Source organism: Apodemus sylvaticus, chromosome 5 (assembly GCF_947179515.1).
Source record: "Apodemus sylvaticus chromosome 5, mApoSyl1.1, whole genome shotgun sequence".
In the NCBI taxonomy this organism is placed as follows: domain Eukaryota; kingdom Metazoa; phylum Chordata; class Mammalia; order Rodentia; family Muridae; genus Apodemus; species Apodemus sylvaticus.
Genome location: NC_067476.1, coordinates 53,272,475 through 53,299,286, shown reverse-complemented (window position 1 = coordinate 53,299,286; position 26,812 = coordinate 53,272,475). Strand labels below are relative to the sequence as shown.

The following is a 26,812-nucleotide window of genomic DNA, read 5'->3' as shown; positions in this document are numbered from 1 at the left end:
GCTGGCAAGAGGCAGCTCCGAGAGCCCGGGCCCTGGGGAGATCCAGTCCAGGCGGCTGCCAGGATGGAGGAAACGTCGAGTGGAGCCGGAGCCACCGGGGACGGACTTCCTCCCCAGCTCAGCTCCCCGACAGCTTGGCGAGGCCTGCACCAAGGGCCAACGAGTGGAAGAGGCTTGCGCCTCGGGCCTGGCAGCCGCAGCCGAAGAACGAGGCTGGCACAGCGGGGTAACGCGCGAGCCGGGGCCGTTCTCAGGAACCTACGGCGCCACGGCCGCTCATTGTCTCTCCCCTTCAACCCGGGGGCAAACAGGAAGCCCGCTGCCTGCCGAGCGACGGACAGGCGTCCGGACCAATGAACACCGCTGACGGAGAGCCTAGCGGCAAATGAGCGCCGGGAAGAGGGGCGGAACTTCCGGGCGGGCTGTCACCCTCTTCCCCCCTTTTGGGCTGGAGGCTCCACCTTTTGTGTTTCCCGCACAGTCAATCAAAATAGGAAAAAAAAAAATCCCCGGACCGCTCCGGCCGTGTCCGCCGCCGCTTCCCGCATCCTCTCCCGCCGCCGCCGCCTTCGCTTCTCACCATGTGTAAGGCGGCGGGGAGCCCCGCCTGAGGTGTCCTAAACACACTATGACCGGTACGTAAAGCCGAGAGAGAGCAACCCTTGCTGCCTCCGCCGCTGCCACTGCCGCCCACAGCCAGCCCGGGGCCGCCACCGCCGGCTCCCGGCCCCGAGTGTGCGACCGAGTGTCTGTGGAGGCAGAAAGCCGCACTCCCCTCCGCCTCCCTTCCCTCCCCGCCAGCCAGCGTCCAGCCCTCCAGCCCCAGCGCCGAGTGCCCGCCGGGCTCGGGGCGGGCGGCCCAGTCCGCCGGGAGCGCATCCCCCTGTGTGCGGGCGCGGGCGGCGGGCGGGCGTGTGTGAGTGACTGACGGTGCGAGAGGAGCGAGCGCTGCGGAGGGAAAGGGGAGGAGAGGAGAGGAGAGGAGAGGGGGCAGGGGCAGCGCGGGGAGGAGGAGGAGGGAACGAGGAGGAGGAGGGTTACAGCCGCGGCGGGCGGGGGCAGCGGGAGGGGAGGAGGGAGCGCGCCGCCGCGGCCGCAACCGGGGGGAGGGGAAGGGCCGGGGCCGGCTGGCGCTAATGTGGCCGCGGCCCGCGGGCCCCCTCCCTCCCCGCACCCGCCTTCCTCCCCGCCCCACCCCCCCCGCGCTGTGCCTGCAGCTCCTGAAAAGCCCGTGAAACAAGAGGAAATGGCTGCCTTGGACGTGGACAGCGGCGGCGGCGGCGGCCACGGCGAGTATCTGCAGCAACAGCAGCAGCAGCACGGAAACGGCGCGGCGGCGGCGGCGGCCCAGGTGAGGAGCGGCTGAGCGCGGCCCGGCTCCCCGCGCGCCGCTTTCTCCTCCCCTTCGCCCTCCCTCCTTCCCTTCCTCCCTCCCTCCCGCGCGCGCTCGCCCGCCCCTCCCCCGCCCCGGGAGCTGCCCGCCCGAGGCGCCAACGCTCCGACCCCGCCCGCGCGCCCCCGCCCGCCGCCTTTTTTTTTTTTTTTTCCTCCCCGTGCGTGTGTGAGTGTGCAATTGTGCGCGCCCTCCGGGGTGGGATCCGGGCGGAGGGAAAGGCCCGGCGCGCAGCCGTCCGTCGCGGGCCGCCGAGCGGGCCGAGCGCAGGGAGAGGCGCCGCAGACCCGGAGGAGGAGGAGGAGAGCGCGGGCCCGGCCGGCGGGCCCAGGCGCGGAGCGAGCCGTACTTCCTGTGCGAGCGGGCCCGGCCCTAACCGCCACCCCCTCCCTGTCTCCCTCTCTGAACCCGCCCATCGCGGGTAGGACACTCAGCCGTCACCGCTCGCTCTGCTGGCCGCTACCTGCAGCAAGATAGGGCCGCCATCGCCGGGCGACGACGACGAGGAGGCGGCCGCCGCCGCCGCCGGGGTCCCTGCCGCCGCCGCTGGAGCGGTAAGTCCCGCGCGCGCGGCCCGCCCCTGCCGAGGCCCCGCGCCCGCCATCCCGGGCCTGCGGCGCCCGCCTGCCCGTCAGCCCGCCCGCCAGCCCAAGGCCTCCCGCCGCTGCCGCGCGGCCGCCACGCGCGGCCCGTCCGGCCCCGCCGCGCTTTCTGCTCGCTCGGGTCCTAGGTGGGAGCCCGGGCCGGCCCGCGCTTTTTGGAGATTGTCACTGCGGCACCGCGCGCAAAATCCCTCACAAAATGAAGTCTGAGACGGTGGAGGTGGGGGGTGGGCACAGCACTCCAAAATGGATGTTTTAAGTAATTCGTATCAGGACTTGAAAACTCCTTCGCTCTTTGCACTACATTTGCAAGCACAGCCTATCGGCCATAGATAGTATCACCTACTGAGGCAATGGCTCTAGTTTCTAGAGTTTTTGAATCTGGAGCAAGTTTCCAGATCTTGGGTATTTTAGGTAGAAGATCATTTCAGGAACGTGTTCTTATACGCAGGGACCAGGAACATTTTTATTACTGTTTGTTTTTTTGTTTTTTTAACCTAATCATTCAGAATTGTTGGCTTTTTTGGAGACTACATCAACTTTGCACTAGTTTTTTTCTGAGTAGCGTTAAGTGAAACAGGCTATTGAAATTTAGAAGTTAGTAATAACTTCTAGTTTTGTAGACTATCAGTCTTAAAAAGTAGATGAAAGTCATATTGTTTACATGCTTGTTATTACACTCCATACTTAGAGTTGAAATTGGTTGGCACAATTTCATTTTTATTAAAACTAGTCTGTGTTGGGATTCTTTTGTAAATTTGAGAACATCTAGAATGTGGAGAGGAGCTGAAGAGCTATGTGAAGACTCAATGTAAAATTAGGTGCTGTAGGCAATGTGAATTTTACAACTGTGTGGACCATTGCTGCTTTCTTAGCTTACTGTGAAAAGGTGTGTTCACCTGTTAAGATAGTTAAAAATCATTTCTCAAGACTTAAGTTTTTAAGAGGTTTATAGCAATCAATTTATGTAATGGCAGTTTGTCTCTGTACAAAAGTTAGCTGTTAGTATACTAGATATTCAACGTTAATTGTTACACTATTATTAGTAAATTGATAATTTTAGTCTGAAATTATAATATGGGCAATGTCTTGTATTTTTTGAGCAGATTAAAATATCAAAAGCTGTTTGGGAAAACTTATATTTAAACAAACATGAGTAGATCAGTAAGCTTTTAAAGTAATATTTTTTAGCCTAGTCCCAAAGTACCTAAGTTTATTGTTTACTGCCTCAGAAGTAACATTGAAAAATGATCTTTAAATACAGTAAAATTTTTCATGTAACTATCAAAGTTTGGGAATGTGCTCACATGGGAGGAGAGTGACACAAGGAGCTTAAGGATGGAGCATATGCCTACACTCATTTGGATGACTACACTGACTCCAACGATGTGCTTGTGTAAGGTTCTGATGCCTCCAGATTCTCTGACCTACCACATCATTACTAAGAGCACCATTTCCTGCCAGATGAACACAGACACTCTGAACTTATTAGTAAAAGTAATAACATGAAAAGACAGTTTGCTAGAGAAGCCCCTAAACTTGGAATTTTTTTGATGAGTGTTGGTGCTCGATAAATCTGAGTTCTTCCAAATTTCTGACTTTGAGCAAAGTTGAAATAAAATGAACTGAAAGTTAAATAAGGTAAAAAAACATGAGAGCTGTCTTTTTTTGTCTGAACATTAATGAGAAATTGACTTCTAGTTTAAAATATAAGTTTGGGAAAACTTCTATTTGTAGTTTAAAAGTGATTTAAAGCTTTTTTCAGAATGTTTAAAAATGAGCTCAGATGAATTCATTGGAATATTTTCAATATTTAAAACTATGCTAAAATATATTTTAAGTACTCATTACTGGAGATCACTGGAGGACCTTAGTGTCTTGAGTAGTAGTGGAATGTTACAATGCTAGTTACACCCTTTCCCAGTTTGCCCAATGCTGTGGTCATTGTGGAGCAGTTTTCAAATCTGTGTATCACTAATATAAGTAGCTACAGATTTTGAGTTTTGCCAATTTTCCCATTAATTTCATTTTCTGATCTAGGTTCTAGTTTGGGATATCTAATGTCTAAAGTCAAGTGCAGATGTTCAACCTAATGGCAATTTAGCTTGGTATTTCAAGATAAGTACCTTGAGAAGTTAGTGTTCATTGGAGACTTGCTTTACCATTTGAGTTTGGAATTTGTTAAAAAGAGGATCCTGGCCAAGAGTGTGCAGAGCTAAAGATTAGACAGCAGTTTCATCTGTAATGACCTGTAATATGGGCATCCAGAGATGATACAGCAAAGTTCCTTTGTATTTTATTATTAATAATTAGGAAATGAGATCTCTTCATATATTGTCCAAATTACAGGCATGACCTTGTGGATAATTTGTTTATTTGTGCTTTTGTGAAATAAATTATACAGACAAGTTTTGTAAGAAAAAGTAAAAGTGGTTTAATTTATAAATTCAATATTTATTAGTTTTGCAGATAAATGTTGGCACATTAGAAAAGTGAATACAGATTTCATTTCCAGAGTAGGGAGCTTTACCATGCCGATCTCACAGACCTACGGTGTAGCTTAGTGACAGTGCCTAGTCTTTGCAAGGCCTTGCCTTCCATTTCACCCCACAGACTGAGTTGGGGTCGGGAAGACCTTACAGTGGTGCCCTTGAAGTCTGAGTTGTAATTGACATTTTACTTAAGTATCTGCTCAAGAATATTATGCTTGACTCCACCTTAGTTTCACACTTGTTCTGGTTTTCAGATATATTCTTCTGGCTTTTATAAAGTCATTAATGGGGCTAAGAAGTTAATCATTCTTTCAAAATGCACTGAGAATTTCTTTTCCCTTTCCACTGGTACAGTCTAAGAAGACAGATCATGTTCTTTTCCTTCAATCTCTATCTATCATTTTTATGCCTAGTTGCATTGGAGAATACCCTTGTCATGAATTCTATAGCAACATCATTGGGTGCCCCCTCCCCCAAGGCCTCTGAAGCTTTTGGTCCTTTTCACCTTGTCAGGTGTATACATTGAGGAAGAATGAACAGCACCTCCTCACAGGTTGAACAACGGCACTTTGATGTTAGATGATGTTTTCCTTTTTAGTTTTCTAATAATATTATAGTGACTGAGACTTAGTTTTATTTGGAAACTTGCATAGGGTTATCAGGCACCTAAGCCAGTCAAAGGTGTTACTGGGTTGTATTAGTGTTTCCCTTTGTTTCTGTAGTATTTCCAGTTACTGCCTTTGGGATGACTTTCTAATTTATCACTCTCCATTTGGTATTTAGTGTATTTGATCTTTTCCTTGGTGTGTTGATGGAACTTCTTTTATGAAGGAAAGGGCTTCAAACTAGAGGCTTTGTAGTGTTTGGACTATCTGGAACTTGCTCATTGAGGAATTATATTCGTAGGTTAAAAATTGCTTTACAGTTCCTTAGGTGCTAATATCTAAAAAGTCAGTTTTACTGATGATTTCTTTCATTCTCTATATATTTTCTTTTCTTTTTGGGTTTTTTGGATTTGGCTTTTTCGAGACAGGGTTTCTCTGTATATTCCTGGCTGTCCTGGAACTTACTCTGTAGACCAGGCTGGCCTCGAACTTAGAAATCTGCCTGCCTCTGCCTCCCAGAGTGCTGGGATTACAGGGGTGCGCCATCAAAGCCCGGTTTATATTTTCTGTAAATTGTTTTTGGAAACTAGTATACATTTATTCATAAAGTATATTGCTGTTTGTTCCAGGTATCTAATGGGTGTTTTAAAAACCTGATATCATAGTTTTAGTAATTAATGATAACTTGGAATTACATGTTTTGCGTATAGGTGTACATCTGTATGCATATATATATGTGTGTGTGTATATAGTTTACTTTCCTTTTTCCCTTTTTTTTCAGAGAGGGACTTTATTTATATATTTACATGTATGCATGTATCTCCTAGGTTGGTCAAATTTGAGGTCTACCAAATATTTGATTTTTTTTTTTCCAAGACAGGGTTTCTCTGTGTAGCCCTGGCTGTCCTGGAACTCACTCTATAGACCAGGCTGGCCTCGAACTCAGAAATCCCACCTGCCTCTGCCTCCCAAGTGCTGAGATTAAAGGTGTGCGCTACCACTGCCCGGCCTACCAAATATTTGAAATTAGAGGTATAAACAGTTGTCTATGGCCTTAAATATACTTTTTTAAAAATATGCTTTTTATTTGAGGATATTCACAAAAGCTTTAATATATTATTTTGCCTCAGATATGCAGATTTCCCCTTCATTTAACTGCTTATATACTATGGGAAGTTGGTACCGTAACTTACTTAGCTCTGAAGGGGTGACTTGAACAGTATTTATGCAGACTTGTACTTGAGTACCTGTGTAGAGAGTCAAGGAATTTGTTGACTAGAAAGCTATTCACTCATGGTTAGTATCTACTTTATTATTACTTTAGTAAACATTTTGTCTATATATCTTTAGGTATCATACACTTGTCATTTTTAAAAGAAAATGGACAAAAATACAGTTCTGTAAAATTAGCTTATGTATGACAAAGTACTATATTCCTCTAAATAACCCAAGAATGCCTGTGAACTTAGTGCATGCTAAAAATGTGACTGTTGAGTCTCAATTGAACAGTAACTTATGATGAATGGGTTTTGTTCATTTTTATGCAGATTTTTAATACAAAATAGACTAAATATCAATTTACTTAAAATGCCAAAAGACTGAAATAAAACAAATTGTTTGGAAAGATTACTTCTGGTTATGATTTCAGTTCTAAATTAGAATTGAACCAAAAGTTCTTGAGAACCAGGGCGGTAGTGGCGCACACCTTTAATCCCAGGCCAGCCTGGTCTACAGAGTAAGTTCCAGGACAGCCAGGGCTATAGAGAAACCCTGTCTTGAAAAAAACTGGGGAAAAAAAAAGGAAAAAAAAATTAAGTTTTGAAGTGTATTTGAGTTCAGGCCCGGAGATTTGCAGTGGGTTCAGTTTCTTCATCTTTATTTTCTTCTGTAGTTATTTCAGTCTCCTTCATTGAGCCTTTCGTTTATCTTTATAAATAAATACAAATGTGATTGCACCAATCACTTGCTTATAAACCTTGTATAATTTTCATTTACTGCCTACGGAATAAGTCTGAACAATTTAGCATGGTCTGCAAAGCTATTTACAAGTTGATAGAAGTGTCCCCATTGCTTTTGTCTGAATATAAGCCTGTTCTGGATCCCTGGACTCTTTAAGTTTGTTAGTATCTTTTTGTCTTGTGGATTTTATCATCTCTATACCTTTATTAATGCCTTTAATTGACCAAAGTGAAAGATTACATTCCAATATGACTTCAGAGTTAATGTGGACAGTCCTCACCCCCCTCCTCTGTTCACACACTGAGCTGTATGTGGCTAGTGTGTATCCCTTTCACATTGTGTGCATATGTTTGTCTTATGTTTGCTGCATAGAAATGTGACCCTTTGTGGACAAAGATTTTTATTGTTTTGCTTGTACATGCTTATATCATCTTCACAAATGTGCTCAAATGTTTGCACTAAGTCAGAAATGAGCTGTGGTGTGGTTCATTCTTTGAAATATATACTTTTCACCTGCATGAAGATTGAGTAGTGAATTTCTTAGTGTTACACACATTCTCAAAGGAGATCTGTGACCATTTAAAAAAAACAGATAAGTACTGTTGTAAAAAAACTTTCCACAGAAGTTAGTGTAAGTTGTAAACTATACTGACATGCCCCAAATAGTACTTCATAAGAAATGGATATACTGTTTTGGATCATACAAAGATTCCTTGATGCTCAGTCACTTATCATCTTTGACATTGCTGGACGAGCTGTGTTTGTATTTTTCATTGTCAAGTGACATACAGAGTTATTGAAACTTACAATCTGGAATAAAGTGAGGTCGTAATGGCTTTATTTTGATGGTAAATAATATATGATCTTTCTAGTGTCTTTATTTTATAATTGGTTTTAGTATCTCCCCCCCCCCCCAAGACAGGGTTTCTCTATGTAGCCCTGGCTACCCTGGAACTCACCCTGTAGACCAGGCTGGCCTCAAACTCAGAAATCTACCTGCCTCTGACTCCCAAGTGCTGGGACCAAAGGCGGGTGCCAACACTGCCTGGCTGGTCTTAGTATCCTTTACTCCTGGTCATCAGAGAGGGGGCAGCATAACAGTAGTTGAGGGCTTAGTATTACGTACTGTCTGCTGTTTGGTAACTATGTGGCTTGTCTCTTACTTCTTTCTCATCTATGAAGTGTAGATGTTAATAATAGTGCCCATCACAGGATTGCTTTAAAAGTGTGTTACTGTGATATTTGGCATATAAAAAAAAAAGCCCAAATGTCAGATATTGCTATTTTTATTCCCTTAAAAGAATCTATTTGTTGACCTTGTCATGTAGGTTTTTTTTTTTTTGCATCCTATTTGCCTACATTGGCATTTTTCTAATGTTGAATCTAAACTATGGGGGTGACAGTTCAGAATTTTGTGGGTTATAGGATGTAAAACTGCACTTACAGCACTTTCAGAGTAATAGGTATAGTCACATTCTTTATTCCCCAGTATTTACTTAGTAGTAAAACTTCATAGACTTAGCTATTTTACTGTGTAGTCCTAGGGAGGGCAATCATTGTTTCTCATTAAATTTTGTTTTTTCTTTGAGACAAAGCCTTACTTGATAGCCCAGGCTGGCCTTAGATTCCACAGGATCTTCTGTTTCAGCTTCCCCTGTGCTGGGATTATAGATAGGAGGAGCCTTAACATCACCCTCCCCACCCCAATTGTTCCTAAAGAAAAAGTATGTTGTTCAGTGGTTTACACATCATGAAATTGTAGTGTGTTTATTACTATGACATAGTAATAACATAGATTTTCTCTCCTAATTCAGATGGCATGGTAACAGAAATCATGCTATTTGTGTCTCTCTCTTCCCCAAATAGTACATGATGTCATTTTTTTTTTTTTTAAGTCTTGTTATGTAGCCCAGGCTTGCCTTAATAGCCCAGGCTAGTCTAAACTTGAGGCAGTCACCTACTTCTGCCTCCATAGTGTTGGCATTACAGATGTGTTCTGTCTGATATGGGGCTTTTAAAATTTTGTTTGGGGTTTTTGTTTTGTTTTTCCAGACAGGCTTTCTCTCTGTAGCCCTGACTGTCCTGGAACTCAGAAATCCGCCTGCCTCCACCTCCCAAGTACTGGGATTAAAGGTGTGCACACCACTGCCCGGAGTTTGTTTTTTGAGACAGGGTTTCTCTGTGTAACCCTGGCTGTCCTGAAACTTGCTTTGTAGGTTAGACTGACCTTGAAATTAGAGATCCACTTGCTTCTGCTTTCAAAGTGTCAGGGATTAAAGGCATCTTATTTAAATATTTTTAGTGAGTTGCATAGTCTTTGTACTCTGTCCTGTTTATAATCTTGCTTATGCCCCTTTTATACAACTTAAAGATTATAGATGAGTGATTAAAAGACCACTTGCTAGGCAATTGTAGTGTGCACCTATACAGTCCTGGTTTATTTAACAGCTTTTACTGAGATTGAAGAATCATGTGGATATCTGAGTTCCAAGACAAATTTGGACAACAAACATAGTGAGACCTTGCCTACCTCTACCAAAATGTGTGCAATATAATCTAGAATATTCTGAGTAATACATATAGCCATTTAAGTAGGATATATTATGTTTTTAGTAATTTACATCAAGAAGTGAAAATGACTATGGTATGTGTAGTACTGCTTTTGTGTTATGATTCTTGTGCTGTTAAGATGGCTTTTATTTTCACATAGTTGAATTTATACCAGGTGAGGTTGACAAAAAGATCACATTTTTGTTTTCTTCATCCAGACAGGTGATTTGGCTTCTGCCCAGTTAGGAGGAGCACCAAACCGATGGGAGGTTTTGTCAGCTACACCTACAACTATAAAAGATGAAGCCGGTAATCTAGTACAGATCCCAGGTGCTGCTGCTTCAAGTGGGCAGTATGTCCTTCCCCTTCAGAATTTGCAGAATCAACAAATATTTTCAGTTGCACCAGGATCAGATTCATCAAATGGTACAGTGTCCAATGTTCAGTATCAAGTAATACCACAGATTCAGTCAACAGACGCTCAGCAGGTTCAGATTGGCTTCACAGGCTCCTCAGATAATGGGGGAATAAATCAAGAAAGCAGCCAAATTCAGATCATCCCTGGCTCTAATCAGACCTTACTTGCCTCTGGAACACCTCCTGCTAATATCCAGAACCTCATACCACAGACTGGTCAGGTCCAGGTCCAGGGAGTTGCAATCGGTGGCTCATCATTTCCTGGCCAAACTCAAGTAGTTGCTAATGTGCCTCTTGGTCTGCCAGGAAATATTACCTTTGTACCAATCAATAGTGTCGATCTAGATTCTTTGGGACTCTCGGGAAGTTCTCAGACAATGACTGCAGGCATTAATGCCGATGGACATTTGATAAACACAGGACAAGCTATGGATAGTTCAGACAATTCAGAAAGGACTGGTGAGCGGGTTTCTCCTGATGTTAATGAAACTAATGCTGATACAGACTTATTTGTGCCAACATCCTCTTCATCACAGTTGCCTGTTACAATAGATAGTACAGGTATATTACAGCAAAACACAAATAGCTTGACTACTACTAGTGGGCAAGTCCATTCTTCAGATCTTCAGGGAAATTATATCCAGTCGCCTGTTTCTGAAGAGGCACAGGCTCAGAATATTCAGGTTTCTACAGCACAGCCTGTTGTACAACACCTACAACTTCAAGATTCTCAGCAGCCAACCAGTCAAGCCCAAATTGTGCAAGGTATTACACCACAGACAATCCATGGCGTGCAAGCCAGTGGTCAAAATATATCACAACAGGCTTTGCAAAACCTTCAGTTGCAGCTGAATCCTGGAACGTTTTTAATCCAGGCACAGACAGTGACCCCTTCTGGACAGATAACCTGGCAGACATTTCAAGTACAAGGGGTCCAGAACTTACAGAATTTGCAAATACAGAATACCGCTGCCCAGCAAATTACTTTGACGCCTGTTCAAACACTCACGCTTGGTCAAGTTGCAGCAGGTGGAGCCTTGACTTCAACTCCAGTTAGTCTAAGCACTGGTCAGTTGCCAAATCTACAGACAGTTACAGTAAATTCTATAGATTCTACTGGTATACAGCTACATCCAGGAGAGAATGCCGACAGTCCTGCAGGTGAGTCTTAATGATATGTCATTAAAGGTGCAATGATAATAAACAGGAAAACTTTGCTTTAGTTGTCTATCAGCATCTGACATTCATATAAATCCTTGTATTTATATAGAGGAGGCATCATAGTATCTTCTAAATTGTTCTTTTTGAAACTTTGAAGTGAAAGATTTTCTATTGTACTGGTAATATTTTTCTTTTCTACCATAGATATTTGTTTCAACATCTGATTGGTACTATCAGGCATCATAATTTGTTTTCTTTAATTTAGCAGAAGAATGTCTATTGCTATGCCTTGCTATGGGATAAGTTTGATTTCTGTTTTATGGGGTGGGAATGAGAGGGTAGTCCAAGGCTGACCTGGAACTTGTTATGTAACCAAACTGGCTCTGGACTCAGATATGCCTACTTCTGTCTCCTCTGTGCTGTGATTCAAGGTTTGTGCCACCATGCCTGGCTGAATTAGATGTAATGTATATTGTATTCGGGTAGAGTATCAGGTTGGCATAATAAAACATGGTGCTGGGGCTTGAGAGTACTTAACTGTCTCAGCCACTAGGGATGTGATTTTGATTTAGCTATTGTTCTGGTAGATTCCATTTCTTCATTGTATGAAATGTAGATGTTAGACAAGATAACTGTTAACTAGAAACTATGTGCATCTAACATTCTTTGGTTTTTGTGATAGTGGCCATTAAATTTGGTTGGTAGAAATAGCTATTGATAAGTATGTATTATAAATGTTTCAAGTCTATTCATTGAATGTTTTGCAAGCATGATTAATAAGCTTAAAAAGGTAGCATTGTTACTGTATTAATGTTATTTGTCTGATAACAATGTTTTTCCTAGTTCCTTTTATAACTTTTAATTCTCTTCATATTTGGATTTCTGTGGAGATTATACTGTTTAAACTTTCCAGTCTGCTTCTAAAGTCTTGAATTGGGGCACAGAATTGAAGTGATTGAAGTAACATCACTTTTAATGTTAATTAAAATAATTCCCTTTCCCCAGTCTCTCTTCCTTTGTGTTCTTATGGATTTTGTTATATATACCTAGAAAGATGAGTTTGTCAGATTTGCATTTAGAAATTATATCTGGGGATTCTGAAACTAAGAATAAGATCTCCCCCCCCCCCTTGACACAGGGTTTCCTTGTTGCCCCAGCTAGCCTCAAACTCAGAGCTCTGCATCCCTCTGCTTCCTGAGTGCTGGGATTAAAGATGTTCACCACTACTAACTGATTTAGAATATAACTTTTCAAAATTTGATTTGTAGATGTCTAGAGAGCCTGAGGATCTTTTCAGAAATCTTTTTCCTAATACTAAAAAGTTTTTTTTTTCGTGTGTTCACATTGACTGGGTTAAATTTTAAGCTCAGACTGGAGACATCTTAACTCAGTGGTAAGAGCACTTGCTGCTCTACATGAGCACTGGTTCTGATCCCAGCTTGCTGGGTGACTTACAAATACCTGTAACTCCAGGTCATATCATGTAAGCACCTGCGTACTCGTGAGTACATGTACACAGAGACACAGGTACACATGTTAAAGAGAGAAAATCCCTTTAAACTGTATAAATGTTTGTTGTGTTCTTAATGACTGTACCCTTTTTTTTTAAGATTTATTATATAATAAATAAGTAAATCTAAGTAAGTACACTCCAGAAGAGGGCATTAGCTCTCATTACGGATGGTTGTAAGCTACTGTGTGGTTGCTGGGATTTGAACTCAGGACCTTCAGAAGAGCAGTCGGTGCTCTTAACTGCTGAGCCATCTCACCCCATGGCTGTACTTTTTTTTTTAAAGACAAAAAAAGGTTTACAGTTTCACTGAAAACCTACTTGATAACTCAATAAAAATGTAATAGTTTTTGAAAGAGATTATTCTATGTGTGTTAATGCAGTCCAGTGATGTGCAAGCCATTGTGCACATGAGTTTTTTCAAAAGGTGTTGATTCTTTTTCTACCTTTGGGAACTGGGGTCAAATTCAAGTGCTTAAACATAAATGGCTTTATTGAAATATCCACATAACAAAATTTGTCCTCTAAAGTATACAGTTGAATAGTTTTTGGTGTAGTCACAGATTTGTGCTTCTAGAGCCTGCTTTTAGAGCAGTTTCATCACCCAAGCAACCTATATCTAGCTCTTGTCAGCTGCTTCTCATACCTGCCTTACCTCCTTTTTTATCTTTTAATTTGCTTTTCATTTCTTATTAGTGGTTGTATGATGTCTGTCATGCCTGTCTTTAATGTAACACATCATTTTCAAGGTTTATGTATGTTGTAGATTTATTAGTGCCTTATTTATTACTAAATATTCCATGGATGGATATATTAAAAATTGTTGGTAGACATTGGGTTACTATGAATCATGCTGTTATGAACATTTGTGTGTGTGTGTGTGTGTGTGAGAGAGTGCGTGCGTGTGTGCGCACACGCGCATCCTGTGCACAGGTGTACATGTGTGTATGTGAGTGTGCACACAAATACTGGTTTATGTTTTAGGTACAAGTGTTCAGTTTTTATGCATCTTCATTAGTGTTTACTATGGACGACTTTTTTCGTTGTGACATCTTAGTTGGGTGAAAATGATGATTTGGCATGTTTAGGTATTTTTACCACATGTGCAGTTGTGCACTGTGCGTGACTAGGCACAGCAGACACTGCTCTTAACCATTTTGCTTTTTCCTTCATCCTCAAAACTCATTTTTTTTTTTTTTGGTTTGTTTGTTTTTGTTTTTTCTTTTTTGGATTTGGTTTTTTCGAGACAGGGTTTCTCTGTGTAGCTCTGGCTGTCCTGGAACTCTCTCTGTAGACCAGGCTGGCCTCGAACTCAGAAATCTGCCTGCCTCTGCCTCCCAGAGTGCTGGGATTACAGGCGTGTGCCACCACCTCCTGGCTTTCAAAACTTGTTTTTAAGATTTCATTTATGAAGTGACACCTTTTTTGCAAAAAAAGAAAAAAACAAAAACGGTGAGCTAGTCACATCTGCCTGGCAAATAATATGTCAGTGGTAAAATTGAGGATTTCCAGGAGAAATTGTAACTTTTCTATAGCTCAGATTTACTGTATAAGGCTGCATTTTTTTCTGGTTAATGGTTAATAATGATAAAGATTAAAGGAAAAAATGAGATGTACAACACTGGGAGTGTCTAGGAAAGTTGAACCAGTGGGTTTTTGTTTTTGTTTTTGTTTTTCGAGACAGGGTTTCTCTGTGTAGCCCTGGCTGTCCTGGAACTCACTCTGTAGACCAGGCTGACCTTGAACTCAGAAATCCTCCTGCCTCTGCCTCCTAAGTGCTGGGATTACAGGCGTGCGCCACCACCGCCCAGCTGATCCAGCGGGTTTTAAAATGGACAGTTTAGAGTATTGCAACCAGTACAAATACAGCATGGAAGACTTAATCAATAGTCTAAGGCTCTACCCTAAAACTGTCCCTAAGAGACTGCCACGTGTCCAGTATCAAAGAATACCCACAGTTAGCTGAAGAGCTGCTGTTAGTTCTTCCTTTCCTAGCTACATATCTGTGAAGTTATCCGTATGCTTGAGCCCAAACGACATCACAAGCCGTTGAATGCAGAAATAGATCTGAGATCCTGTCTTCTCTTCCCCTAGGCATTCAAGGATTTGCAAAAATGTAAACCATGTGTTGTGTTGTATTTTGTGTTGTATAGTCCTGACTGTTACTAGATCTTGCCTTTTAGGGTAGGCTGGGCTTTAATTTGTAGCATTGATCCTTCTGCCTTAGCCTCCTAAGTGGTGGGATTACAGACATGCACCACCATACCTAGCTTGTTTTCTTCTCTATAAGACTTGGTTTGGCAGGTAGATTTTTCTGTAATGTCCAGTTGTGTTAATGTGATGTGTTCATTTGTTTAGCTGTTTATTTACTTGATGCTGGGGATTAAGTCTGGACCCTGATACATGCTAAGGCAGGCACTTGTTGGCATTTATTTTTCAATTTTTTAAAAGCATTTTATTTTTTAAGATTTTTTTTTTTGGTGCGCGCGCGCGCGTGTGTGTGTGTGTGTGTGTGTGTGTGTGTGTGTGTGTGTGTACACGTACACACATTGGTGTTCTGCCTGCATGTATGTCTGTGAGGATGTCAGGAAGCCTGGAACTGGAATTACAGACAGTTGTAAGCTGTTATGTGGTGCTGGGAATTGAACCTGGGTCTTAACCTCTGAGCCATTGTTCTAATCCTTTTTTCAGTTTTATGTGCCCCCACCACCCTGAGTGTTTGTTGGGGGTAGGGAGGGACAGACATCATGGAAATTCTAATATGAACAAAGCATTTTTTGTGAACTGCAGTCCTATTTAAGAAGTTAAAAGAGGCGGGCAGTGGTGGCGCACGCCTTCAATCCCAACACTTGGGAGGCAGAGGCAGGTGGATTTCTGAGTTTGAGGCCAGCCTGGTCTACAGTGAGTTCCAGGACAGCCAGGGAAACAGAGAGAAACCCTGTCTCGAAAAAGAAGTTAAAAGAATCCTGGACTGTGGGTTTTGTTCAGTGGTTAGCATACAACAGGCTTTGGATTTAATCTTTTTATGTGTAAGAACTACTTGTGACAGACATCTGAAGGCACAAGCTGATATATTTAAAAATTCTAAAGTATAATCCACATACAAAAGTTGTCTTTTAACGCATACATACAATTCAGTAGTTCTCAGTGTAGTCCCATATCAGTCTTTCTTTAGCCTCTCATGCACTGGGGTTATAGATATGAGCTGCCATGCAGAACACATATCTTGGATTTGTGTTGAAAATGCTTAAAAACTATTTCCTTGTTTAACATTTTAGTTTTGGTAGGTAAAAATTCAATGTCAGTTTTCTAAAATATTGGAGAAACCCCCAAACCAGTGCTCTGTAATTGTCCAAAACCCCTCAACAACTAACAAAAACTTTAACTAAACCTTTATTCCAGCCTTTTTTTTTTTTTAAAGTATTATCTTATCCTGTGAGTTTGCTGTACCATTACAGATGGTTGTGAGCTACCATGTGGTTGCTGGGAATTGAACTCAGAACCTCTGGAAGAACAACCATTGCTCTGAACTGCTGAGCTGTCTCTCCAGCTCCTATTCCAGCCTTTTTAAAGCAGTGAACTTGACTGAACTTGTTGGTGTTTCATTGCCCCTCTTCCTCTGACTCTTGCTTGGTGCAGAGTAAGCACAAGGTATCGAGAGAGAGGGACTTTTGGCTAAGCCAGTGGGTAAGAGAACTGAGGAAGAGTGGGGTAAGAGGAAAACTATAACTGTTGGAACTTGATTAAATTGGGATTTTATTTTGGTGTTCAAGTTAATGGCTTCAGTAAACTTATATTTCAGAATCTGCTATTCAGGCTCGCCTAGAAATATTGAGTGACTTTACTAAACATAAATGCGATGAGATGAAACAATTCAAGTCTAGTTGGAAAATATGTCTTAATTTCAATACAAAAATCACAATTTAAATAAATAGCTTAATAATTTTTGTGCACATAGGTGCATTTGTCTCTGTGCCTGAGACCAGAAGGGTTTCAGGTCCCCTGGAACTGGGTTTACAGAAAGTTTTGAGACACCATCTGGATGCTGGGAAATGACTCCTGGTCCTTTGCAAGAGCAGCGAATGCTAACTGCTGAATCATCTCTCCAGCCCTGATATATATATACACACACATACACATACACACATACACACATACACACACACACACATACATACATACATACATACATATTTTTTAAAAGTGAAACTCAAGCTGGGCGGTGGTGGCACACACCTGTAATCCCAGCACTCTGGGAGGCAGAGGCAGGCAGATTTCTGAGTTCAAGGCCAGCCTGGTCTGGTCTACAGAGTGAGTTCCAGGACAGCCAGGGCTATACAGAGAAACCCTGTCTCGAAAAAACTAAAATCCAAAAAACAAACAAAAAAAAGAGGTCAAACTCAAGCCAATGACTCCAACAGCAGTTTTAGAAATCAAGAATTCTAATACAACACATCCTAATAATACATACTTAGGAAGTAGTGGTGGTAATTACAGACCAAGGAGTTGTTTGTTAGGAAGGTCACTGAAACAGAAGATAGATGGTAGTTAGTTGGAGGTGGACTTAGCAAAGATGTTTAAGTAGACAAGCAGGATAAGTGTGGGATATAGGCATGGATTTGGATGCTGTAGTGAGATAATCATAGTGTGACTGGGGAGGGATATAGATAGATGTCTTCCATTACAGATAAGTTGATGAGAAACAATTTGGCCAAAAAAAAAAAAAAGAGAGAGAGAGAGAGAGAGAGAAAGTGTACATGTTTTTTAATGGATACTAGATGGGTAGAAGGGCAGATATCACAAGTTTGAGAAGAGTGTGTAAGATGGTTGCTTGAAGAAATTAGAATGTGAAATGAGTAGGCTTAGTTTTGGATACTTTTGAATAATAGCGTATTTTTCCAGTTATTTATAGTTGCTGAGGTGCAGGCATAATGTTAGTTTCTATTCTTCAGTAGAAACTTTATCCAGTACTTTTGATTGTGTGCTGTAAACTGTGCCTCCTCTGTTCTCATTTGTTAGTCTGGCTCTTAAGTCTACTATGACGTTGGAAAGCACTGTATCGTCCACACCTGGGTTTTTCCTCTTTCCAGTACTTAATTCTTTAGACTTACTACTTTTTCTTTGGTCAATTTTGTTTTTGTCTTAGAATTTGTATATATGTTGACCAGATTGGCCTTGAACTCCTAGAGATGTTCCTGCTCCTGCCTCCTGAGTGGAGTATTAAAAGTATTTACCACTATCTCTGGCTAACATACCCATATTTTAATAGGATTTTCACATAAAACACAAGTTTACAAATTTACAAAAGCAGTTTAAACTATCTTTCTCCAATTCTTTTTCATTTCTCTTTAGAACTGAATAGTATAAATGTGTATATATTGATACTGATCAGTTTTCATTAACTATTCGTTTGTAAATTCACATATTAAGTGAGGTTACATAATCTCAGTAAACCACTTGTTCTTTCTCATTTGGAACCTAGCCAATGATGTATGTATACGTCTGCGCACACACACACACACACACACACACACACATGTGTAAAACAAATGTACCTGTGGATACATATGACATGAAAATAGAACAAGAAAAGCTCCTAGGTAATGAGGAAGGAGTGAATCCATGTTATTGACATGAGTTTTGAAAGAAGATATGAAACTAATTGTTTTTCAGATTCTAATTCTCCCGTGGAGTTTTTGTTCTTGGTTCTGATAAGTGGATAAAATGTTGAGTACTGAAAGTGTAAAACTTAATGTGAAATTTCACAGATTTTATTTTTAATGTCATTAATTTTATATAAATTCATTGAATTGTATATAGATTTTGGGCCTAGTTAATTTTGGTGTGTGATATTTTTATTTATACTTTTTAAATAATAAAGTTTATAAAATAATGGAATCTCAGAAGCAGTTGGATGGTAGTGGTATATGCCTTTAATACCAACACTTGGGAGACAGAGGCAGGTGGTTCTCTGAGCTTGAGGACAGCCAGGGCTACATAGAAACCCTCTCTTGGGGTTTGCGGGGGACAGGAAACAATCAGCAACAGCAAAAGGAATAAAATGAAAAGTGACCCCCCCCATCACCATCCCCAACAGGATTTCTCTGTACCTTTGGCTGTCCTGGATCTCACTCACTCTGTAGACAAGCGTGGCCTAGAATCTGCCATGTGTGCCTACCAAGTGCTGGGATTAAAGGCATGCACAACCACTGCCCTGCTGTATTTTAAAGCAAAATCTTTCCCTTCCTAGTATTTGACCTTGTTACCTGTTTTTATGCCCATAGGCTCCCTAGTATAAGGGTAAACTTACAGTCATTACCATGCCCATATGTTCTCTTGACAGGTCTGGACATATCCTTTTTCTGAATTACAACATTTTAATGCTATGTGTCTTGATATTATAAGCATAGCTGTTTCATTATCAGTGGTAGTCTTTTTATTTTTTAAAGATATTTTTATGTGTATATGAGTATTTTACTCACATGTCTGATTGCACCATGTGCATTCTTGGTGCCTGAAGAGGTCAAAAGAAGGCCTTGGGTCCCCTGGATATGGAATGACAAATGGTTGTAAGCCACCACATGGGTGCTGAGAACCAAATCTCAGTCCTCTAGAAGAACAGTGATCTTAATTAACTACTGAGCCGGGTTTTCAGCCTTATCTCACCTCATTCGTGAGTAAAAATTTTGGGCTATTCAAAAGTTGTTAAAAGATTAGATTTTAATTCTATTGGGAGAAATCCATAATGCTCAGTCAGGGTGATGAATCCTGTTCCTAGTAATATCTGGGCAGTGTGTGGCTATGAACATAAAAGTGGGAGAATTATTTTATCTATCTATCTATCTATCTATCTATCTATCTATCTATCTGTCTGTCTGTCTGTCTGTCTGTCTGTCTGTCTGTCTGTCTGTCTCTATCTATCTATCTATCTATCTATCTATCTATCTATCTATCTATCTATCTATCTATTTGGTTTTTCAAGACGGGTTTCTCTGTGTAGTTCTGGCTGTCCTGGAACTCACTGTAGACCAGGCTGGCCTCGAACTCAGAAATCCGCCTGCCTCTGTCTCCCAAGTGCTGGGATTAAAGGTGTGTGCCACTACTGCTGGGCAAGTGGGAGAATTTTATCACCTGTGAAAATCTTGCAGAAGAATTGTGCCACTAGACTCTCTACTGGTTTGTCTCTTGAGTTTTGAATAAAGTAGTAGTTGAGTTTTGGGTAGAGGTAGATGGACATTCATAATAGACTAAAGTGTTGGCTCTTTTATCTGAAGGAGAAAGCTTTTTATAAAAACTTAGGAGTCTTACATTTTGGTAGTTCTTATTTGAATAAATACAGAGAAAAGGCTTAAAATTTGAGAGGAAAGTAGATAGGTTTGTATTTTAAAGAATGGTCAAATAAATAGTTCTTTTTTCATCATTGGGTAATCTGTAAGAGGACTTAGTACATGTTCATATTCTCTAGTTTGCTGGTTTGTTGAGCCAGTTTTACAGTATAAAGCTGTACTCAATAAAGTTGTGTAACTGGCAAACTATTATACTAAGTTACTAAATCATGATACAAATAAAGAATTTTCTAGTTATCAGGGAGAAGGGAGAACTTTATGAGGAAGTCTATATTCTCAGGTAGAGAGATACTATGGCACGATGCTTCCTAGTGAGCGAAAGGATAGAGCAGCCTGTTAGGAGACAGGGCTCTTATTTCCTACATTTTTGGTTATGAACCTAACCTATAAAGGCTGAGCCATCTCTCCAGCCTGGGCTTTTTATTTCTTCATGTGTTTTTGCTTTGGATGGTTGGTTGGTGTTTTTGAGATAAGGTCTTCTTGTATAGCCCAGATTGCCCTTAAACTATGAGGCAGCCTGCCTCTGCCTTCTGAATGCTAATAATATTACAGGTATGCCCAGCCCTGGAGACAGTTTAATATCTCAGCATTTCTTCTGTTCTCCATTCTAACCACCAAATGGTGTATAAGGTATAATATGCAAATTAAGTTTCTGTGAGAAATATGGTACAAGAAAGCACTGTATGACCCTGGGTTAATTTTGAGGAACTTCATCGGGAATTGTTACTTTGAGTGGCCATATGGGCTGTTCTACTAGTAACTTGTATTTATTAGCCAGGTGGTGGCACACACCTTTAATCCCAGCACTCAGAAGGCAGAAAAGCAGGCAGATCTCTGGATTCAATGCCAGTCTGGTTTACAGAGTGAGTTCCAGGATAGCCAGGGCTACAGAGAAACCTGTTGGGGTAGGGGGTATGTTGTTATTTTCTGTGTGTGCACGGATTCCAAGCCATGACTATGATGGTCAGGCCAATTGTGGAAATCAGTTCTTTATATCTTGTGGATTGCAGGGATAGAACTTGGGTGGCTAGGCATGGACTGCACGACCATAGTCCCACTGAGCCATCTCTCAGTAAAACTGGATAGGTGTCGAACACTGAATTTTAGTGGTAAGAGATTTATCTTGGGGTGGTGGCAGGGTTTTACTATAGCCCTGGCTGTCCTGGAACTTGCTCTATATAGACCAGTGCTGGGATTAAAGGCGTGTGATACTGCGCCTGACTTAGAAATGTATTATTTTTTAATTTAGGATTGCAGCGTTTTGAAGAGGAATAACATGAGTAATGAATGCTGGAAAACACTTCGGGAATAAATTGGAACTAGAAGAAGCTAGTACTAAAGGTAGAAGGCTGTTTCAGTTATATAGGATAAAGTGATGAAAGGAAGTAAGAATATTAGGTAAATTTATAGGATCGATGAATCCAATATTGTTGACAGTTTAAAGAGAATCTTAATCTGGGTGTTACAAGTAATTTGTTGCCTTGAAATGACTATGGTACTAGAAATGTAGAGACTGAGCTCAGAATGTAAACCAAATTAAATACAAGTTATATACTTAAAGTCAGGAGAGAAGATAATTAACAAAGAAGATCGGGGGTGGGTGGGGGTGCTGGTAAGACAGCTCAGTGGTTTAGAGTGCTTAGTGCTTTGCAGAGGACTAGAGTTCAGTTCTCAGCACCCATATCATGTAGCTTACAATTGCCTGTAACTCCAGTTGCAGTGAATCCAACAACCTCTGGTCTTGTCTTGTACCCGCACACAGGTAGTCACATAAAGTTAACACAGATGAACACACAAAATTTTTATAAAATCTTACAAGAATTAAAAGATGTTTAAGCAAGTTTCTGTTTAAGACAGGTTCTGTGTAGTGTGTCTGTCTCTTGGAACTCACTATGTACCCCAGGCTGGCCTCACACTCAGAAGAGATGCACATTCCTCTGCCCTCCCAAGTGTAGAGGTTAAAGGCATGTGACACCATGTCTGGGTATTATTTAGGACAATTTTGAGGGTAGACTGGGACCCTTAAGTTAACTATCAGTACGTGCAAGCTAAGTAGTAAGGTTTCTCTTGCCCAGGTATCTGGCAATGAGAAGTTTGGTTTAGAATAGTGGTGGAGAGTTTTGGTTTGGATTGGTTGGTGTATTAGTTTTCTACTATTGTGATAAAACGCTGTGACCAAGGCAACATATAGAAGTAAGGCTTTGCTTGGGTTTCCAGTTCATTATAGTAGGCTAAGGATGACAGCATTTAGGCATGGCCACTGGAGCAGCTGAGAGCCCACCTGGAAAGCAGAGGATTGGGAATTCTGACAGTCTTTGAAACCTTACTGTCAGTGACTTCCAAGGCCACCCTTCTTAGTCTCTAAACAGTGCTACCACACTTGGGGAGCATCTTATACAAACCACCACAATTGAAATTTGATTTTATCTTTTTTCAGCAGTTGCCTATTATCATCTTTGTGTGTGCACACGCGCTTTAGAATTTATTTTATCTTAGTTTTGTAAGTTGCAACACTCAAAAGTCTGGAAACAAAAATGCTTTAGCAGTAAAGACCATTTACAGCTTTTCCAGAGGACCTGAGTGTAGTTCTAGCACTCAGATGGCAACAGAACTGTCTGTAGCTCTAGTTCCAGAGAAACTAGTTCCACACACCCTTTACTGCCTGTGCATGTACCAGGCATAAATGCCTATGTACAGATGCATGTATACATATATGTGCGAGCACTCATGCACAAGCATGCACACACACACACACACAGTGTATGCATACATACAAGCAAAACATTCACACATAAAATAAACCTTTAAACTTTAAGTTTATAAGGAGAAATTAGTGGTTGCTTAGAGTGAACATGTCTGAACCAGCACAGTTCTATGTATTAATGTCTTACTGTGTTTTTTATTGCTTACTACTTATAAGTTTTTAATTCTTAGTATTTCTTGTACTTAAGCCATTACCACGAATCCTCAAATATCCCAAAATTCCTTTGTAATTGCTCATCTGTAAATGTAGCACAGAGCAAGCATTTATTCTAGGAAGGGAGAGTTAGCCTCACCTGTGAGACCAGGCTTTTTAACGCCCTTGAAAATCTGATAACTGATCTTTATATTTTGGGTGAATAGACAGTTGGATTTTTTTGTATGAAATGCAAGCCTTTGTGAAAATTGTTAAAAACTGTCTTTAGTGCTTATCAATACTACTCCATCTATTTTGTTTCCCTTTGGGACAGGGTTTTGTTGTGTAGTCCAGACTGGCCTTGAGATATTGGATGTCTTCCTTCCTGCCTTTAGGTGTATATTAATGCTTGGCTAATTCTCTTTTCCTTTTGAGGAATGGATGTAACTTTTCATCTAAATTTCAGAGTCTTGGTAAGAGAAGTTGTGAAGAGAATTTGAAGTTTTGTTTGAATAGTCTTTGAACTGTGCTAATAATTTACTTGTAGCTTTTCCAAATCTTCATAAACTTTGTTAAAGGGGGAATATTGTTACCTGGTAAGGAATTTTTCTTTGTCTTATTGTTTCCTGTAGTTGATTGTAGAATCAGTTGTTCATATAGTATAGATTGTAACCTCGCCTTCTATTTTTTCCTTTTCTCCTTCCTTCTACTCCCCTCTTCTACCCTTCTGTACCTCTCTCCCTTCTTTTCCTCTTAACTTGGGGCTAAATCTTGCTAATCAAACCTTGTACCACTGAAATGCAGGTGTATGTGTTGGGGGGGTTGGGGGAGGAAAAGTTGGGGTAAAATTCTTTGAAAACAGTAATCTTCAAATTATGATTTTAAAAAAATAAAGCTGGGTGGTGGTGCATGCCTTTTATCCCAGCATATCCCAGGCAGAGGCTGTGAGATCTCTGTAAGTTCGAGGCGAGTCTAGTTCTGCAGTGTAAGTTCCTGGACAACCAGGGTGTCACAGAAAAACCCTGTCTTGGAAACAGTCAATCAGATAAACAAACTTGAAAAAAAAATCCCTAAAGAGTGTAGTAGTCAGGGCTGCGATCTACTCTTGAGTACAGTTTTGAAGTATGCCTTGGTTATTGAAGTGTACCATTGTCTGTACCATCATGATTGATTTGTGAGGAAAGCTTGAAATACAGCATTAGTTGTTAACATGATGTATATGAATTAAAAATATGTCTTTATTTAAGCCACTGTAATTTTAGGGATTATAGATCTCTGTTGATTTTAAGTGCTTGAAATAAGTGTAGACTAAAATATGAAAAAAATACAAATTGAATTTTGAAGATACAGTATTGAATATAAAAATCTCAGGTTTGAGCCGGGCAGTGGTGGCACATGCCTTTAATCCCAGCACTTGAGAGGCAGGCAGATTTCTGAGTCTGAGGCCAGCCTGGTCTACAGAGTGGGTTCCAGGACAGCCAGGGCTACAAAGAGAAACCCTGTCTCAAAAAACCAAAAGAGTTTGATGTAGCCTGGGCTACCCTTGAACTCTGTAGGTGAGGGTGCCTTAAGTCCTTGTCTTGTTCTATCTTCAAAGTGCTGTGATTACAGGCATGAACTACCCTGACTGGCTCAAATTAGTGATTTTTATATTGATCATGGGTTAAGTGGAATAGTATCAAATTGTACTGCTTTTTACCTTCTTGACAAATGGGAATTATATGTGTGACTTTCATTATGTGTCTGTTGTGTCAAATTTTAGTTATAGTCTGTTTTAATTAAAGATTGATAGAAGGAATGTATCAGAAAACCTTAACTGTACCATTGGCTCAATGCAAACAACTGTTAAAGGCTAATAATGTGCAAGGTAAAACTTAGCTGCAAAAACTTAGGTGTCAAGGATTTGTCTTTGCTTTAGGGAATGAGCTTGGGAAACACATTTTAGCTACCATCGGCTCCAGCAAACTTAGGAGAAAGAGGTGAACTAGAAAAGAATTGACCAGATTTTTGAATAGGGATGAGATTCCTACCTCCCATCTGAGTACTGAGTTTAAAGGTGTGTGATTAGAAACAGCAATGTTACTAAGAGATGAAGTGGGAAAAACATCTTAGGAAGTAATTGAGTCAGTCCTTTGGAGAGGATCCACTCAATGTGACCATCAATCACTCACTCTCATTGTTACAAAAGGAAAAATTAAAGTGACTCAGCAGTTTGCCTTTCAGTTTGGTTAGGAGGAAAGGGGACACTATTGATTGCCAGGTCTGGGGAAGTTATGTAGGGAGAACAGAGAAACCTGGTAAACCTAAGGCAAAGCACAGGGTTTGGGAAAGCTGTGGTTTTTGACAGTGTTATTTGGAACTCTCAAGTAAATGAGACCTTGTAACTTTTACAGTTGTGTAAGAAACCACAGACCTGGACATAAGTCTGAAAAAGATGTAATTTCAAGATCTAGCCCGGCTCTTCTGTATGGAAGGGTGTGTGTGTGGTTATATGTGAGAAGAGGATGTTGAATTGAGTTTGGCCTGCAGAGGGACTTGGGACTAAAATTCTTTTTAGTCTACTTTCTTTCTCTGTTTATTTTAGGCACATAATAGGATTGCCCTTTCCTGTAGTCATTGACAATTAGATGTGGCAGCATTCTTTTTATGACTAGTAAAATGAGAGTGAAAGACTAGGGTATAATTTGCCATATACTCTATGTCATCCTTGGTAAGGGAATCTTAGAAACATTCTCATGGGAAGCCTTGGTTCCTAACGGACTATTAGGGAACAGATCTTTATTAGCTTGAATTGATGGTGTATAAAATTAATGAGAAATAAAGATTTTGTTGTGTTAAACCATCAGGATATTAGTATTGTTTGTTATAGAACCTTACTAGCCCTGACTTGGTGTGATAGAATATAATTGGGAGATGCTGGAGAGATGTCTCAGGGTTAAAGCACTTGATCTTGAGGAGAGAACAAGGGTTGAGTTGTCAGCACCCACCCACGTGGTTGCTCACAGCTGTCTGTAACACCATCTTGGGCATTACATTCATATGGTGCACAGACATGTATACAGGCAAACACACACACACACACACACACACACACACATATATATATATATTAAAAATAAATAAATCTAAGAATACCCAGCAACAACAAAACTAGAATCTGGAGATTTCTACTGTTCTAAGTCCTATATAACTTTCTAAGACCTAAGTTACTTTTAATAAAGTAGGGTTATATCCTGAGCTTCCTAATATAGAAGGTAGATAATGTTTAATTGATTTTGGATCATCTCTGTGCAAACTATATTACCTAAAGTTTCCTAAATAATTCATGCCCTGAGACTTTTGAATTTTAAAACTACTTTAAAATGATAGTATAATCCCCCCCCCCCCCCCCCCCCCCCCCGCCGCGCGCGCGCGCGCGCACACACACACACACGGCTTCTCTGTATAGCCCTGACTGTCCTGGAACTCACTCTGTAGACCGGGCTGGCCTCGTACTCAGAAATCCACCTGCCTCTGCCTCCCAGAGTGCTGGGATTATAGGTGTGTGCCACCACTGCCCGGTTTATAATTCAGACTAACTGAAAAGAATCCTAAATTACTTTAGTTTCAGAAAATGGGATTATATACTGTGTCATTACCATTGTATTTTAAATTATAAGAATAATATGCAATGCCTAGAGAACACTACTATAATCTGGGTGATTTGAGACCAGATTTCAGCCCAGCCTGGCCTTAGATTTGCAGTCTTCCTCTTAAGTGCTGGAATTACAGTAGGAATATATGCCTGGCTAAAAACCTGTTACTTTTAAGGATATTTTAATAGCTTATTACAAACCATTAAATTTGAAAAAGTTCTTACAATGCAATTAAAATAGTTTAAT

At 40.9% G+C, this 26,812-nt stretch overlaps 1 protein-coding gene across 2 annotated transcripts in view; it reads left to right on the top strand.

Annotated features, from left to right (window-relative positions):
• Positions 1-459: 459 nt before the first annotated feature.
• Positions 460-26,812, top strand: part of Sp3 (Sp3 transcription factor) — a 47,492-nt gene continuing 21,139 nt past the window's right edge. Inside the window, exons 1-4 of one of the 2 annotated variants that reach the window (XM_052182700.1) lie at positions 460-635; positions 1,218-1,351; positions 1,819-1,947; positions 9,820-11,179. In XM_052182700.1, the coding sequence (XP_052038660.1) occupies positions 629-635; positions 1,218-1,351; positions 1,819-1,947; positions 9,820-11,179 (1,630 nt within the window). In that variant the 5' untranslated portion in view covers positions 460-628. The remainder of the gene's footprint in view (positions 636-1,217; positions 1,352-1,818; positions 1,948-9,819; positions 11,180-26,812) is intronic. The other variant, XM_052182701.1, reaches the window with a different exon arrangement.